Source organism: Grampus griseus (genome assembly GCF_964374135.1).
Source record: "Grampus griseus genome assembly, chromosome: X".
In the NCBI taxonomy this organism is placed as follows: domain Eukaryota; kingdom Metazoa; phylum Chordata; class Mammalia; order Artiodactyla; family Delphinidae; genus Grampus; species Grampus griseus.
Window position 1 is genome coordinate 96,326,390 of NC_138999.1, and position 16,166 is coordinate 96,342,555.

General features: G+C 35.7%; 1 protein-coding gene across 1 annotated transcript in view; it reads right to left on the reverse strand.

Moving 5' to 3' along the window:
- Positions 1-1,210: 1,210 nt before the first annotated feature.
- The window catches only part of TRPC5 (transient receptor potential cation channel subfamily C member 5), a gene marked incomplete at both ends in the record, with an annotated part of 132,928 nt that continues 117,972 nt past the window's right edge, over positions 1,211-16,166 (reverse strand). Inside the window, 4 exons of the mRNA XM_082681725.1 lie at positions 1,211-1,903; positions 3,679-3,768; positions 4,603-4,644; positions 4,881-5,084. Coding sequence (XP_082537851.1) covers positions 1,211-1,903; positions 3,679-3,768; positions 4,603-4,644; positions 4,881-5,084 — 1,029 coding nt within the window. The remainder of the gene's footprint in view (positions 1,904-3,678; positions 3,769-4,602; positions 4,645-4,880; positions 5,085-16,166) is intronic.

Sequence of the window (16,166 nt, forward strand, 5' to 3'; positions counted from 1 at the left end):
TGGATCATGTCTATAGTTCCATGAATTCACTAGGGTTGTTATGTTGTATGTCTAACATGAGTTTACACACGCAATTCCACTTCCCCCACTGAACATTAAAACTGCAACTTGAACCAAGTTATCTAGACCTAAAATTGGTTTTTTTGTTGTTGTTGTTTTATCAGAAAGCAATTAATTAAAATGAAGGTGCTGTTTTCAGATTCTGACACCTCAACAAGATGTCATTTTTCTGTTAAAAAAATATTTTCAAATCCAGGCTTTTATCTTAGAAATGCTTTTGATAGCAGTGATGATTAAAACTATCAACAGTAGATAGGACCCTATAAATATACCAGCTAATTATTTTTTCTTGCCAATGTATGAGATGTAGTGACTGTTGATTAGAGTACAGTAGAAGTTTTTAAAAAACAGTACATATCCTAAATACTAATCTCGATACTATCAAATTTTAAAATGTAGTAAGCTAACTGAAACACACAAACACAGGAAAGGAATTCACTAACTTATTAGATATGACATATACTATGGGGTAAATATTCATTGGCATACATTAGGAAACTCACAAATCTTTAAGAAACAAATTCAACAGCCCCCATGATAAGGAGAAGTTGTAGTATTTAAAAGCAAAAACAACACGAAGTCCAGTTATACCTAGAAACCACAAGCTGACAGTTCTTTGGAGTCTATTCAGTTTCCCTTTGATGCTGTTCATTGAACCAGAATGGGCAGCATGGAGCACTGAAGGGCAACAAAGATAGGCAAGTTAGTTTGCCTTATCTGATAGCTGGTGGGGACTGCTGAGCACAGCCCTCAGCCCTGTGGGGAAATGGTGTGAGATCCTGAGGAAGGTCAGGAATCTGTGCGGCAGCGACAGTAGCAAAGTGGCACCTGGAGCTTCAAGGAAGCAAGGGTAAGAAAAGCAAAGCCAAAGGGTTAAGCACCCGACTGCACCTCTGCTGATTAGGGGCAAACACCCCTTCAGTTGGTTTTGAAATGGACTTAGTGTTTGTAGGTATAAAAAAGCAAATAATAGTAATAATAATAACAAGAACAAAAAATGAAGAATGTGGCTATAAAAGATGGTGAAAACAAGAGGAGTTTCACTCTCCTGTCTAGTGGGGGGCAGTGAGGGAATCATATTCTATGTCACCTCTGAGAGCAAAGAAATTAGAAATTTTCTGAGTTCCAGAACAGGTGATACTGGCTTGACTTAGAGCCGAGTTGTAACTTGTTCTTCCTGTCCGTCACCCCATTTGTGCATGAGCAGGTCACAAGCCTCTCCCCAAGTTTCAAATACATCCTCTGAGGAGTCTAAAAGTTTAGAATTTGAGGAGCAGATGCTGGATGCGCAGTGAAGAGAGCTGGAACAGGCTAGAGGGCATTCACTGCTCTGAGCAGCGCCCCGGGCTTCACCTAATTCTACCTCACTGAGGTTAATTTCACTTTGAGAACAGGACTCTGCTTTCCCTTTCTCCATCTGAGAATATTTGATGTCCTGCCACATATAGTGCGGCTGAACGATTCCATCAGAAATTGTGTACATCGGCTCTGAACTGGGTTCAGACATATGACCATTAAACTTGGAGAATAGGAGACCCAGTTTCTTGAGAGAGGGACCCATGAAGGAGCGTTTGCTTGATGACTCAGCTTTTGACTTCCCTTGGGCACCACCAACTCTTGGCATGGTCCTGATGAGAGGTGGCCCATGGCAGGCTTTTTTCTTGCAGCCTAAATTGAAAGAGACACTCTTGGATTTGGCCCGAGCCCCGCCACTGCCATCATTGGTATCATCTCTCTGAGAGGGTTCAGTGCTGCTAGTGGAAAAACTTCTCCTTTGGTGCTTCCTGTTTCCTAAGAGGTCAAGCACTTCATATCGAAAGCTGGAAATGTCCTGCTTTAATTCCTAGGGCAAGAGAGAAGACACGTTATGTTAAGAAGCTTGGTCTTTAGTTCAAAATAGGCACATTGGGCATCCTTCGGAATGTTCCAGGTTTTGCCTCACTGCAAATCACAAGGTACATGAGCTACCAGAAGAATCTCACATTATTCAAGCACAAGAAGAACATATTAACAATGCTGTGGGCAGAGCGGGCCATTGGGAAAAAAATGTGCAGTTGGTAAAGTTGATTTCAGAACCTATCAGGAGCACGCCAACAGACTGAAGTGGTAACCAACAATGAGGGTATTAGAGCAGGGCTCTCATTGGAATCTAAATGGGAGGGAGGGAGACGCAAGAGGGAAGAGATATGGGAACATATGTATATGTATAACTGATTCACTTTGTTATAAAGCAGAAACTAACACGCCATTGTAAAGCAATTATACTCCAATAAAGATGTAAAAAAAAAAGTACTACTGAAGAGGAAAAAGCTTTTAGGACTCTCAGGAATAAAACTAGGGAAGTGGAATGTCAGGAGATGAGACTGCTGTTTTGGGCCAGGGGACCTTGTTTATTCAAGTGCCTGTGAAATGTCTTCTGTCTCTAACTGGCTGCCTAGATACTAGATCACGCTTTTAAAAACCATCTTTGAAAAGTTTATATCTGATCATGTCGTCCTCTTGCTTAACACTTTTTAGTAACTTGTCGCTGACCTTAGGAAAAAGGAAAAATGCCATACCACAGACTACAAGGTTTTTCAAGGTCTGGTACATGTCTATCTCTCCCATTTCATTCCTTCCTGCTCTTTCCCCAGGCTTTTTACTGTCCACCTGTATGGACATATTCTCTCTTGCCTCTGGGCCTTTGCACGTGCTGTTTTCTCTGTCTGGAACACTCTTCTCCCCAACTGTTTTATCTGGCTCTTCCTTCAAACCTCAGCTTAAACATGGCTTCCTCTGGAAAGCCTGCCTCGAATCCCCAAGTCCCAGTTGGGTGTCCCCCCATTTCTATGTCTCTACAGCACCCTGTGTTGATCCTGTTAGAATACTCAGTCATTCGCCTCTATTATTATTGTGTGTGACTCCACGAGAGAGTAGGGGCTGGTTATATCTTGCTCATGACTGTGCCCCAGCACCTAGCAGAGTGTTTGGCATATAGCAGGCCCTCAATTGATGAGTTATGTCTATGGATTAGGATAACAGCCTTCTTATGTTCCTTAGAAAACAGATATGTGTTCTAGGATAGGGTTTCTCAACCAATTGACATGTTGAGTGTGGTAATTCTTCGCTGTAGGGAGCTGTCCTGTGCATTGTAGGATTTTTAGCAACAACCCTGGTCTCTACTCACTAGATGCCAATAGCATCCCAATGTGACAGCCAAAAATGTGTAATGGTAGGGTTTCATAAATGTTAGATTTAATAATAGAATTTTTGTCTTTATCTTATTTAAAGAAGGCCTTTAAATCTCTAGGCATCTTCCCTTCACTATCTTTCTTCTCATCACACACCCATGCCATATCATTTAAAGCACTCAATTCCCATACTGAGAAAAACCCAGAATATTAAAAGAATGTATATTTTTATTATTCATAAAGCTGATTGTGGTGTGACAGACATTGGTAAAAATCTATCCATCTACTGGATGACAGACTATTCTAAGAGAGAGAATAAGAATTGTAGCTGGTTTTGCTGTATTACAGGCTGTTGAAATTCCATCAGCAGAAACCTCAAACACTGTGAAGATTAAATGATGCTTAAGAAATGTGAATGAAGAATTAAACCACTTTATGATCAAATTACCTTAAAATTTTCTTCTGTGAGTCCCTCATTTGTTTTGGAATTTCTTATCATAGCTGCCACATATCTTTTGACTAAATTCCTGATAACTTCCTGGAATTTAAACAAAAACATGAAGAAGCATTCAGTTTCCTTCTTGGACTCTCAGTAAAATAAGAAACATACACAGGAAATAAAATACGCTTAGACTGTCTTTGCATTGGAAAATCCTCACAGGATCCAGGCATTTTCTACAAAACCCCCCAGTTAAGTCCATTGGATAAATGAAGAATTTATTATGTGTCCAAATTTGGTGGCAGAGTGGGCCAGTGAGATCAAAGTTACCCGAAAGGAAAATTTTCCACCCAAGCATAAGGTAAACAGGGATACACATTCATGGAATAATGAGAGCAGAATAATACTTGAATGGTCACGTCAATATCCTTTCCCTCTAGGCTAGATTAAACTTGAACCTTCCTAGTAAGATGAGAGTTTTTCTTCCTTTTATAAAGTTGAGAAAGTCAGTCTTCAGTGTCACAGAGTCTGATGATTTCAATGTCCACTAATTACATAATCAAGATACTTTTTCTTAGAGGCAATCTATACTTCTCCTTTACAGGGGTGGCCTCTTTTAACTTAGCCTCTGGGAATGGTATACACATAGTCACCCTGCTTTGTGTTAGTAATGGTGATGATGATAGCTACCACTTAATGCAATGTGTCAGGCACTGTGCCAGGACACACACACACACACACACACACACACACACACACAAACACACAACCATATATACATACTCGCCACTCAGTTCTCACAACTACAGTTTAAGTTTTATCATCCTTATTTTACAGACGAGGAAACTGAGGATCAGTGAGGGTAAGTGATTTGTCCAAGTTCACACAACTGACCAAGAACTATTGTGCTTAGTCCCTATGAAGAAGCTTTACCTGGTAATGTTGATTCTGTATCAGGCTGTCAGCATGGCGTTCCTGTCATTGAAAACGGACAAGAGAGGTTACATCAGCAGTCTCCCAGCAGCCCTTCCACTCGAATATATTTCTAAACGTTAGGACTGGAACATGACACAGGAGCTACTGCCTGAAAAACCCCCAAAGCATCTGTAGGTTGGAGTAGTTTTAAGATGTTCAAGATAGGGAATGTTACAAAGGAGGAAAAGGAGAAAACAGTTGTGTTTACAAAGAAACATAATTTTTAAAAGCCTTACTGTGAAGCTTCTCAAGTTGTGCCTTCTCCGTCTACCATCAGGGTCTCTTTGGGGGCAGAAGGTGTTGTTGAACCAGTTACCAAGGTATAGAAATGACTTGGGGCTGGGGATGATGTTGAAAGGAGGTGGCAAGGTGCCGCCTTCATCGAAGTAACTCATCCAGAGCTTCGTCCTTGCAAACTTCCACTCAATATCGGCATGATCCTATGAAAGAGAGAAGTTCAGTGATTTGGGATGGGAAAATGCAAAATGCACCCCTGACTCATTCTCAAAGTTCTACTTGCTTCTACAGAGGGCAATCTGTCAGTAGCTATAAAAATCCAAATTACACTTACCTTACGATGCAGTAATCCTACAATTAGAAATTTATCTTATCCATATACTTGCAAAAAGATGTATGCGCAGGGCTGTCCGCTAGCACTGCAGCTTGTAAGAGCAAAACAACTGGCAACAACCTAAATATCCAACAGTGGGAGACTGCTTAAATAAATGATGTCACATCCACAAAATGACTTATAATCAAACTATTAAAAAATATAGTAGCTCTATCAACATTTTATATGTAGAAACACATATCATATATATGCATTTGTCCATATATTTATAAGACCTCTAAGTGAAAAAAGCAAGATAAAGAGCAATATATATTGTGTAAAATGATACCCTTTATCCAACTGAAAACCCCTTTATATTACATGCTTACATGTTCTAGAGAGGTACACGCTAAATTGTCATTAGTAGTTATTTTTAAGGAGTAGGATTGGTGTGGAGAGACTTTGTTTTTTTTAAAAATCAACATTATTGAGGTATGATTTACACAGAGTAAAATTCATCTATTTTAAGTGTTCAATGAGTTTTGATGAGTGTATATACCCGTGTAAGCACTGTCATAGTTAAGATACACACACACACACACACACACACACACACACAGGCATACATTTCTAGGATTTTTAAGACCTGGAAGGACTAATGTAATCACCACCACAATCAGGATACACAACAGTTCCATCAACACCCCAAATTCCATAATGTTGTCCCTTTGTAATCAAACTCTCTCGAACCCCCCCTGGCAACCACTGCTCCATTCTCCATTCCTTTAGTTTACTTTTTCCAAAATGTCATATAAATGGAATCATACAGTAGGTAACCTTCTGGGACTGGCTTATTTCACTCAGCATTAATATCTTCGAGATTCATCTGGTTTTGTATGTATCGATAATCTATTCCCTTTTATCGCTGAGTAGTTTTTTGTTGTGTGGATGTACCACAGTTTGCTTATTCATTCACCCATTAAAGAACATTTGGGTTGTTTCCAGTTTTTAATAATTGTGAATAAAGCTGCTGTGAACATTCATGTACAGGTCTTTCTGTGAACATAAGTTTAATTCCCCTGGCTTAAATATCTAGGAGTGATATTGCTGGATCATGAAGTAAGTGTACATTTAACTTTATAATAAACTGCCAAACTCTTTTCCAGAGTGGCTATACCATCTTTCATTCTCACCACTTGCTCTGTATCCTTCTTAGCATTTGTCAAGTTTTTTAAAGTTTAACTATTCTAACAGATTAAGTAGTGGTATCTCATTATGATTTTAATTTGCATTTCCCAAATTAGAATGAAGTTGAGCATCTTTTCATATGCTTATGTGCTATATAGATATCCTCTGTGGTGAGGTGTCTGTTCAGATCCTTTGCCCATTTTTATTGGGTACTTTGCTTGCTTACAGGTGGACTTAGATAGTTTTAAAATATATTCTGGATACTAGCTCTTTGTCAGGAATGTAAATTGCAAATGTGTTCTCTCAGTTTGCGTGTTATCTTTTCATTTCCTTAATGGTGTCTTTCATAGAGCAAAGTGTCTTAATTTCAATGAAGTCAAATTTATCAAATTTTTAATGGATTATGCTTTTGGTATTATGTCTAAGAACTCTTTACCTAACCCGAGGTCATGAAGATTTCTCTTATGTTTTCCTCTTCAAGTTTTATAGTTGTAAGATTTGCATTTAGCTCTATGATCAACTTTGAGCTCATTTTTGCTTAAGGAGTGAAGTTTACATGGAGGATTTTTTGTTTGTTTGTTTGTTTGTTTTGCCTGTGGGTATCTATTTGCCATTTGCTGAAAAGGCTATTGTTCTTCCACTGAGTTGCTTTTGCACCTTTGGCAATCAGTTGGGCTTGCTGGGACTACTGTCCATCCACATTCAAAAGAATGAAGTTGGACTCCTACCTCATACCACATACAAAATTCAACTCAGAATGAATCACAGAACTAAATTTAATAGATAAAAACTATAAAACTTTAAGAAGAAAATTTAGGAGTAAATCCTCATGACCTTGGGTAAAACAATGGTTTCTTAGAGATGACACCAAAAGCCAAGGAACAAAAGGAAAAAAATTGTCAAATTGGACTTAATCAAAGTTAAAAACTTTGTACTTCAAAGGACACCATGAAGAAAATGAAGAGAAAACCCACAGAATAAGAGAAAGTAATTAAATATCATATGTCTGGTAAGGGACTTGTGCCTTTATAAAAAACAATTATAATTCAACAATAAAAATACAAATAAACCAATTTAAAAATGGGCAAAGCACTTGAATAGACATTTCCAGAAAGAAGACATACAAATGGCCAACAAGCACATGAAAAGATGCCCAACATCATTGGTCATTAGGTATACTCAAATCAAAACCACAATGAGATACCATTTTATACTTGCTAGGATAGATATAATAATTTTAAAAAGACAAATAATAACCAGTGTAGGTGAGGATCTGTAGATCCACATACTGCTTGTGGGAATGTGAAATGGTGCAGCTACTTTGGAAAACAATATGGCAATTCCTCAAATGGTTAAACATAGAGTTACCATACGACCCAGCAATTGCACTCCTTGCTACATACCCAAGAGAAATGAAAACACATTCTACACAAAGAATTGTACACAAATGTTCAGCAGCATTATTCATAATAGCCAAAGAGTAGAAACAACCCAAATATTCATCAACTGATAAAAGGGTAAACAAAATGTGGTACATTATTATTATTATCCAGCCTTAAAAAGGAATGAAGTATTGATACATACCACAACATGGATGAACCTTGAAAACCTTATGCTGAGTGAAAGCATATTTATTCTGCTGAATCTTCCAATCCATGAACAGAGTATGTCATTTCTTTCATCCATGTTTTGTAGTTTTTACTGTGTAAGTCCTGTAATGATTTGTTAAGCTTATACCTAAGTATTACATTTCCTTTGCAACAATTTACAATGGTACTGTCTTTTAAAATTTCTTTCCAATTGTTTATTGTTAGTATATGGTTGATTTTTGTGTATTGACCTTGTAGTCTGTGGCCTTGCTAAATTCATTTTTTTATTCTATCAAGTTTTTAATAGATTCTTTAGGGTTTTCTTTATACAGAATCATGAGATAGTTTTATTCTTCCTTTCCAATCTGTATGGCTTTAATGTTTTTCCTTCCCTTATTGCATTGTCTAGGATCTCCAGTACAATGTGGGATAGAAGTACTGAAAGCAGATATACATTTTTAATTGATCTTAGAAAGCCTTCAATCTTTCACCATTTAGTCAGCTGTAGGTTCTGTGGTTCAGGTTGTGCAAGTTACATTCTATTCCAAGTTTGCCAAGACATTTTTAAAAAAAAATCATAAATGTATGTTGAAGTTTGTCAGACACTTTTTCTGCATCAATTGATGTGATCATAGGGTTTTGCTTCTTTTGACTATTAATATAATGGATTACTTTGCATTCCTGGGATAAATCCCATTTGGTTATGGTGTGTTCTTTTTATACATTGCTGGATTCAATATGCTAATGCTTTGTTGAGGATTTCCATGTCTATGTTCATAAAAGATATTGGTCTATAACTTTTAATTTTCTGTACTGTTTTTTCTGGTTTGGGTATCAAAATAATATATATGTAATGTATTTATATATAATTAAAATTAATTTTACCAGTTTCTCTTCACTATATTTTAATGTGGCTACTAGAAAATGTAACATATGTGGCACATATTTGTGACTTGCATAAAATTTTTATTGTACAGAACTGCCCTAGACTAAAGGTGTATTTAGTTCTGCCAAACAAAGCTTAAAAGCAAGCCTCAGTGGGATCAAACTATTTCCAGAATAAAGCTCAAGAATATTTAAAACACTACAAAAATAGCCAGCACCCAATAAGGTAAAATTCACAATGTCTGGTATCCAATAAAAATTTATCACAAATGCCAAGAAGCAGGAAAATATGACACATAATGAGAAGAAAAAAATCTATCAAACAGAACCAGTTACAAATCAGTCATATTCTATATAGCAGCAATAAACAATGAGGAAATATTAATTTAAAAACAGTTTCATTTAAAATATAAAATCCTTAGGAATAAGTATGACAAAAATATACATGTTTTTTAACACTGAAAACTGTGAAAGATTACTGAGATAAATTAAAGAAGACTTAAATAAATATAGAGATACGGCATATTCATGAATTGGAAGACTAAATATAGTTAGGATGGCAATTCTTTCCAAATTGATTTAGAGATTCAATACAATTTCAGTCAAATCTCAGTTGGCATTTTTGAAGAAATTGACAAGCTGCTTCTCAAATTTATATATAAATACAAAAGATGTAAAGTAGTTAATTTTGAAAAAGAACAAATTGGCATTGAAGATCAATGGAACAAAACAAGACAGTCCAGAAATAAATGCATGCATATGCATATATACAATTGACTTTCAAGAAAGGTGTCAAGGCAATTCAACTTGGAAAGGATAATCTTTTCTTTTCGACAAATTGTCTTGGAATAGTTGGACTTCCACAAGAAGAAAAGAAAAAGAATCTTGATCCTTACTTCACACAAATACAAAAGTTAACTCAAAATGAGTCATGACTTAAATATGGAGAGCTAAATCTATAAATATTTTACTAATAAACAATTTACTATGTTTTTCTTTCTGCTTGCTTTGAACTTAGTTTGCTGTTCTTTTTCTAGTTTCATAAAGGTGGAAATTTAAGTTATTGATTTGAAATCTTATTTCCTTTTTAACATAAGATTTACAATTATAAATGTTTCTGAGGAAGCTTGGCATATACTGTACTCTCCCTTTCATTCATCTCAAAGTATTTTCTAACTTCCTTTGTGATTTCTTCTTTGAACTAGTGGTTATTTTGCAGTGTCTTCTCTACTATCCATTTATGTGTGAATTTCTGAAGTTTTATTTTGTTTTTGATATCTAATTTAATTTCATTATATTCCCAAGTATGTTTGCAGAACATACTTTTTATTATTTCAATCCTTTAAAAAAATTAGGGAGGTTTATTTTATGAGCTAACATATAATCTATCCTGGAGAATATTCCATGTGCAGTTCAGAAGAACATATATTCTGCTGTTGTTGTATGACATGTTCTATAAATAGATGTCCATTAGGTCTAGTTGGCTTATAGTGTTGTCCAAGTATTCTATTTCCTTTTTGGTCATTTATCTAGTTCTGTCTGTTACTGAAAGTGGGGTAATAAATTCTTCAACTGTTATTGTTAAATTTCTATTTCTCCCTTCAGTTCTGTCAGTTTTTGCTTCATGTATTTTTCAGCTCTGTAGATAGGTGGAAATGTGTTAATAATTGTTAAATATTCATGATAGATTCACCTTTTTATAGTTATAAAATGTCCTTTGTTTTCTCTAGTAACAAATTTTGTCTTAAGTTCTATTTTGTCTGATAATTATTATAGCCACTTAGCTCTCTTTTGGTCACTGTTTGCATCATATATCTTTTCCCACTCTTACTTACATTCTATTTGTATCTTTGAATCTAAAATGTGTCTCTTGTAGACAGCATACAGTTAGAACATGTGTGTCTCTTATACAGAGTCTGGCAATCTCTGCCTTTTAACTGATTTGCTTAATCTAGTTACATTTAAAGTAATTACTGATAAAGTAGGATTTACATCTGCCATTTTGCCATTTTCTATATGTTGCATGTCTTTTTTGTTCCTCTATTCCTCCATTATTGATTTCTTTTGTGTTAATAGATATTTTCTAATATACCTTTTAATTCTCTTGTTTAATTTACTATATTAAATAATTATTTTCTTAGTGCTTGGCTCAGGGATTACAATTGACATCTTAAAATACAATCTGCTTTGGATTAATACCAACCTGACTCCAATCATATGTAAAAACTTTGCAACCATATAGCTCCATTCCTTCCCTCCTCCTTTGTGCTATTACTGATATACAAACTGTTCCTTTATATATTATACATTATAACCCCATCAAAACACTCGTATAATTATTGAATTATGCAGTTATCTTTCAAGTTAGAGAGAAAAAAAAGTTCCCCCCAAATAAGATTTGTGTTGTCTTTTATATTTATCTATGCAATTACCTTTTCTGGTGCTCTTTCTTTCTTTCTTTCTTTCTTTCTTTCTTTCTTTCTTTCTTTCTTTCTTTCTTCCTACTCTCTAGTGTTCTTTCATTTCAGCCTGAAGAACTCTTTTTAGCATTTCTTGTAGGACTGGTCTTCTGGCCATTATTTCTCTCAGTCTTTGTGTACTTGACAATGTCTATTTTTCCCTCATTTAAGGATATTTTTGCTGGATAAAGAATTCTTGGTTGTCAGTCTTTTGCTTTAAACATTTTGTATATGTCATCACACTGACTTCTAGTGCCCATTGTTTCTGATGGGAAATCAGTTATCTTTTAATTTTCCTGCTTTCAAGATTTTTTCTTTGTCTTTGAGAGGTTGACTAAGAAGTGAATTTTTTTGTGTTTATCCTATTAGGAAATATTTGAGCTCTTGGATATGTAGACTATTTTTGAGAAGTTTTTACTCATTATTTCTTCAAATATCCTTTCTGTTCTTTTTTTCTCTTTTCTACTTCTGAGACTCCCATTATGTGTATGTTGGCCATTTAATGGTGTCTCACAGGTCTCTTAAGCTCTGTTCATTTTTATTCATCCTGTTTTTTCTTCTGATCCTCAGTCTAGACAATGGTAATTGAATTATCTTCAAGTTTGCTAATCCTTTCTGCCAGCTCAAATCTGCTGTTAGGCCCTTCTAGTGAATTTTTCATTCTGTTATAGCACTTTTCAAATCCAGAAATTCAATTTGATTCTTTTCTTAAATAATTTCTGTCACTTTATTAATATTCTCTATTTGGTGAGACATCATTCTCATACTTTCCTTTAATTCTTTAGATGTTTTCCTTTAGTTATTTGAAGATATTTAAAATAGCTGGTTCAGTCTTTACCAAAGCCAACATCTGGGCTTCCTCAAGGACTGTTTCTATGACATCTTTTTTCCTGTGTACAGACCATACTTTCTGTGTGTGTGTGTATGTTTTGTAGTTTTTTGCTGAAACTAGACATTTTAAACAATTTAATATGATTACTCTGGAAATCTGATCCCCTTCTTCTAGAGTTCGGTTTTTAGTGTTTGTTTAGTGACTATCCTTGACTGATTTTGTAAAATCTGTATTCTTTGTTATGTGCAGCCATTGAAGTCTCTGTTAGCCTCGTAGTCAGATAATGATTGCACAGGGATTTCATTAAATGCCTTGAATCAGTAAGTCTCTCACTCTTTGCTAGTGGCTCTGTGTGTGCATAGTGACACATCTTCAATGTTCTTGCAGTTTATCATCTGTAAATGACACATTTGAAAAGACAAGGGAAATTTAAATATGGACTCCAAATTATAATTATAGTGTATCAATGTTAAATTTCTTGAGTGAGATATGGTACTGTGATAATGTAGTTGAATATATATGACAATATTTGTGTGAAATGTGTGATATTGGTAATTTACTTTCAAATGTTCTAAAAATAAATTCTTGGGCCCCATCATATGTATACAGCAGTAAGAGCTTTGTTTCAGAGGCCACATTAACTTGTGACTTATATCCACAAACTTTTAACTTAAAACAATGCCAAATAAGAGGGTTAGACAATATAGTCTCCACTGTCAAAAGTGCACAGTGTAAGGGAGAAAAAAATATTTCTTTACTAGCACATGAGATCTTAAAAAGGAGAGCTATGCCTTACAGTATTTGTCTTGGGGTGGTTTTTGAGTGAACATTCAGTCAGTGAAACCTAGAATTTGCTCCTTGCCCTTTCAGATATTCTATGAAGACTTTCACTTTGCTCTCCAATGTAGCAGTGCTTAGCTATGATATTAAAGGATTAGCAGATCATGTTCAAAAACAGCACCACACAGAATAGGGATTTTTAAACCTGGTTCTATGGATGAAGTTAACAAAGTCAATAAATGTATTAAAATTGTATGTGAAATATTGGGTGTTTTGCATTTTTCTGGGCTTTCATCATATTCTCAAAGGAATCTGCCCTCCCCCAAATGGTAAAGAACCACTGAAGTAGAGGATTCTGTTGATTTCTGAGATGCCCATTGCCTGAATCTGAACAGCTGTTAGCCAGCTCTTAATGGATAAATCAGGGATACCTCTATGTTCTCTAGGAGGGACTAAATGGCTTTGGGTTAAGTGAGTAACAAGTTCAAAAGGAAAACGAAGCTCTAGGTTGAATTTAAGGTACTTATTAGACTCAATGCTAGATTTTGTTATTTCATGAGTTAATAAAGAAGCACATATATTACCATTTTTTTGAGATGTTGAAACATCTTTTATTAAGGCATTGTAAAATTATAAATTCCTCCCAAAGTTACTTGAGAATTGGAAGAGTTGCTGCAATGATTAGAGTAATAAATTTTATATGCACACATAACTCTACTTTAAATATATAAAATGAATATATAACAAAGAGCGCTAACACTCATCCTCTCTTTAGCGTTCCTGTTAGTTAAATAATTTCAAGTAGTTCAAAGATAAATTGGGCTACATGAAAACAAAATATATGGAATTACCATAGAAAGAAATTATATTACAATACAGTTATCAAAAATATTTTTAAAACATGGTAATATTTATTACAATACAGTTAAAACATGGTAATATTTATTACAATACAGTTATCAAAAATATTTGTGCATTAGATCTCTAGGACTTACTACTAGTTGCAAGTTTGTACCCTTAAACAACATGAATTGTATGCTTTTAAAAATGAATTTTATGGTATCTGGATTATATCTCAATAAAGCTGTTACCATAAAATAAACTCTCAGAAGAATACATAGGAATAATTTTCATGACCTTATGTTAGGCAGTGGTTTCTTAGATATCACAGATAACAATGTTGCTGTCCTCATCTTTTAAAGCATACAATTCAGTAGTTTTGAATACATTTACAGAGTTGAGAAACCGTCACCTCTGTCTATTCTAGAACATTTTTATCACTCCTAAAAGACCCTGTATCCATTAGCAGTCAATTCCCAGCACTCCCTCCCCTCTCCAGAGCCCCTATCAACCACTAATCTACTTTTGTTTCTGCGGATTTGTCTATTTTGAACATTTCATATAAATGAATTATATAATATTTGTCCTTTGTGTGTGGATTCTTTCTCTTAGCATGTTTTCAAGGTTCATCCATGTTGTAGCATCTGTCAATACTTCATTCTTTCCTATGGTTGAATAATATTATATTTCATTGTATGGATATACTACATCTTTTTAATCTGTTCATCAGTTGATGGTCATTTGGGTTGTTTCCACTTTGCTATTATGAATAATGCTGCTATGAATATTTGTGTGCAAGTTTTTGTGTGGATATATATTTTTAATTCTCTTGGGGACATACCTAGGAGTGGAATTGCTCAGTTATATACTAACCCTACTTTTAACTTTATGAGGAATTGTCACACTATTTTTTAAAGTGGCTGCACCATTTTACATTCCCACCAGCAATGTATAAGAGTTCCGATTTTTCCACATCCTCACCAAAACTTGTCACAGTTCATGTTTTTTTTTGTAGTCATGCAAGTGGGTATGACGTTGTATCTCATTCTGGTTTTGATTTACATTTCCTTAATGCTGAATGACATTGAGCATGTTATCATGTGCTCATCAGCCATTTGTGTATCTTATTTGGAGAAATGTTGATTCATATATTTTGCCTATTTAAGAATTAAGAGTGGGGGGCCTCCCTGGTGATGCAGTGGTTAAAAATCCTCCTGCCAATGTAGGGGACACGGGTTCAATCCCTGGCCCAGGAAGACTCCACATGCCATGGAGCAACTAAGCCCATGCGCCACAACTACTGAGCCTGCGCTCTAGAGCCTGCGAGCCACAACTACTGAAGCCCGGGTGCCTAGAGCCCGCGCTCCACAACAAGAGAAGCCACGACAATGAGAAGCCTGTGCACCGCAACGAAGAGTAGCCCCTGCTCACCACAACTAGAGAAAGCCCGCACGCAGCAATGAAGACCCAACACAGCCAAAAATAAAAACAAACAAGTAAATAAATTTATTTTAAAAAAAAACTAAGAGTGAGGCTTGGCATTAGAAACAGGCTGATGTTGGAGTTTTGAGGTCATTTATACTGGGATGGCAGGAGTGATGACAGTTTTAACAACCTCACCTCTCCATTCTCCAGCTATTGTCAAAGATAAAAAAAAATAAATAAATCACTCAGAGAGAATTCTGTGAAAGTAAAGCAAAAAGGTAGGGCTAAAAGAAATACTGAACTCACTTTATTTCATCCAGATGACAAACTCATAAGAAGCCTGCATGCTCTAGCTACCATCTATCTATCTATCTATCTATCTATCTATCTATCTATCTATCTATCTATCTATCCATCTACCTATCTTTTAATTTGTCCATCCTAGTGTTAGAATTTACAAGTGAAATGATCATCATAGGAATAAGTATTGATATACTTATTGAATTGAAAAATGAAGTCATCCTTTTCTTAAAAATTAATTTATTTATTTTTGGCTGCGTTGGGTCTTCGTTGCTGCACATGGGCTTTCTCTAGTTGCGGCGAGCGGGGTCTACTCTTCGTTGTGGTGCGGGGGCTTCTCATTGCGGTGGCTTCTCTTGTTGCGGAGCACAGGCTGTAGGCACGTGGGCTTCAGTAGTTGTGGCTCACGGGCTCTAGAGCGCAGGCTCAGTAGTTGTGGCGCATGGGCTTAGTTGCTCCGTGGCATGTGGGATCTTCCTGAACCAGGGCTCGAACCCGTGTCCCTTGCATTGGCAGGTGGATTCTTAACCACTGAGCCACCAGGGAAGCCCAAGTCATCCTTTTTGAGACAAAAGAAATATGATTTATCCAGTTGATTTGGAAATGATGACTGGCTTTGCTAGTTAGGTTATATGACAGATCTTTTTTATCAATTGCTAAATCTGAAGCTCCAA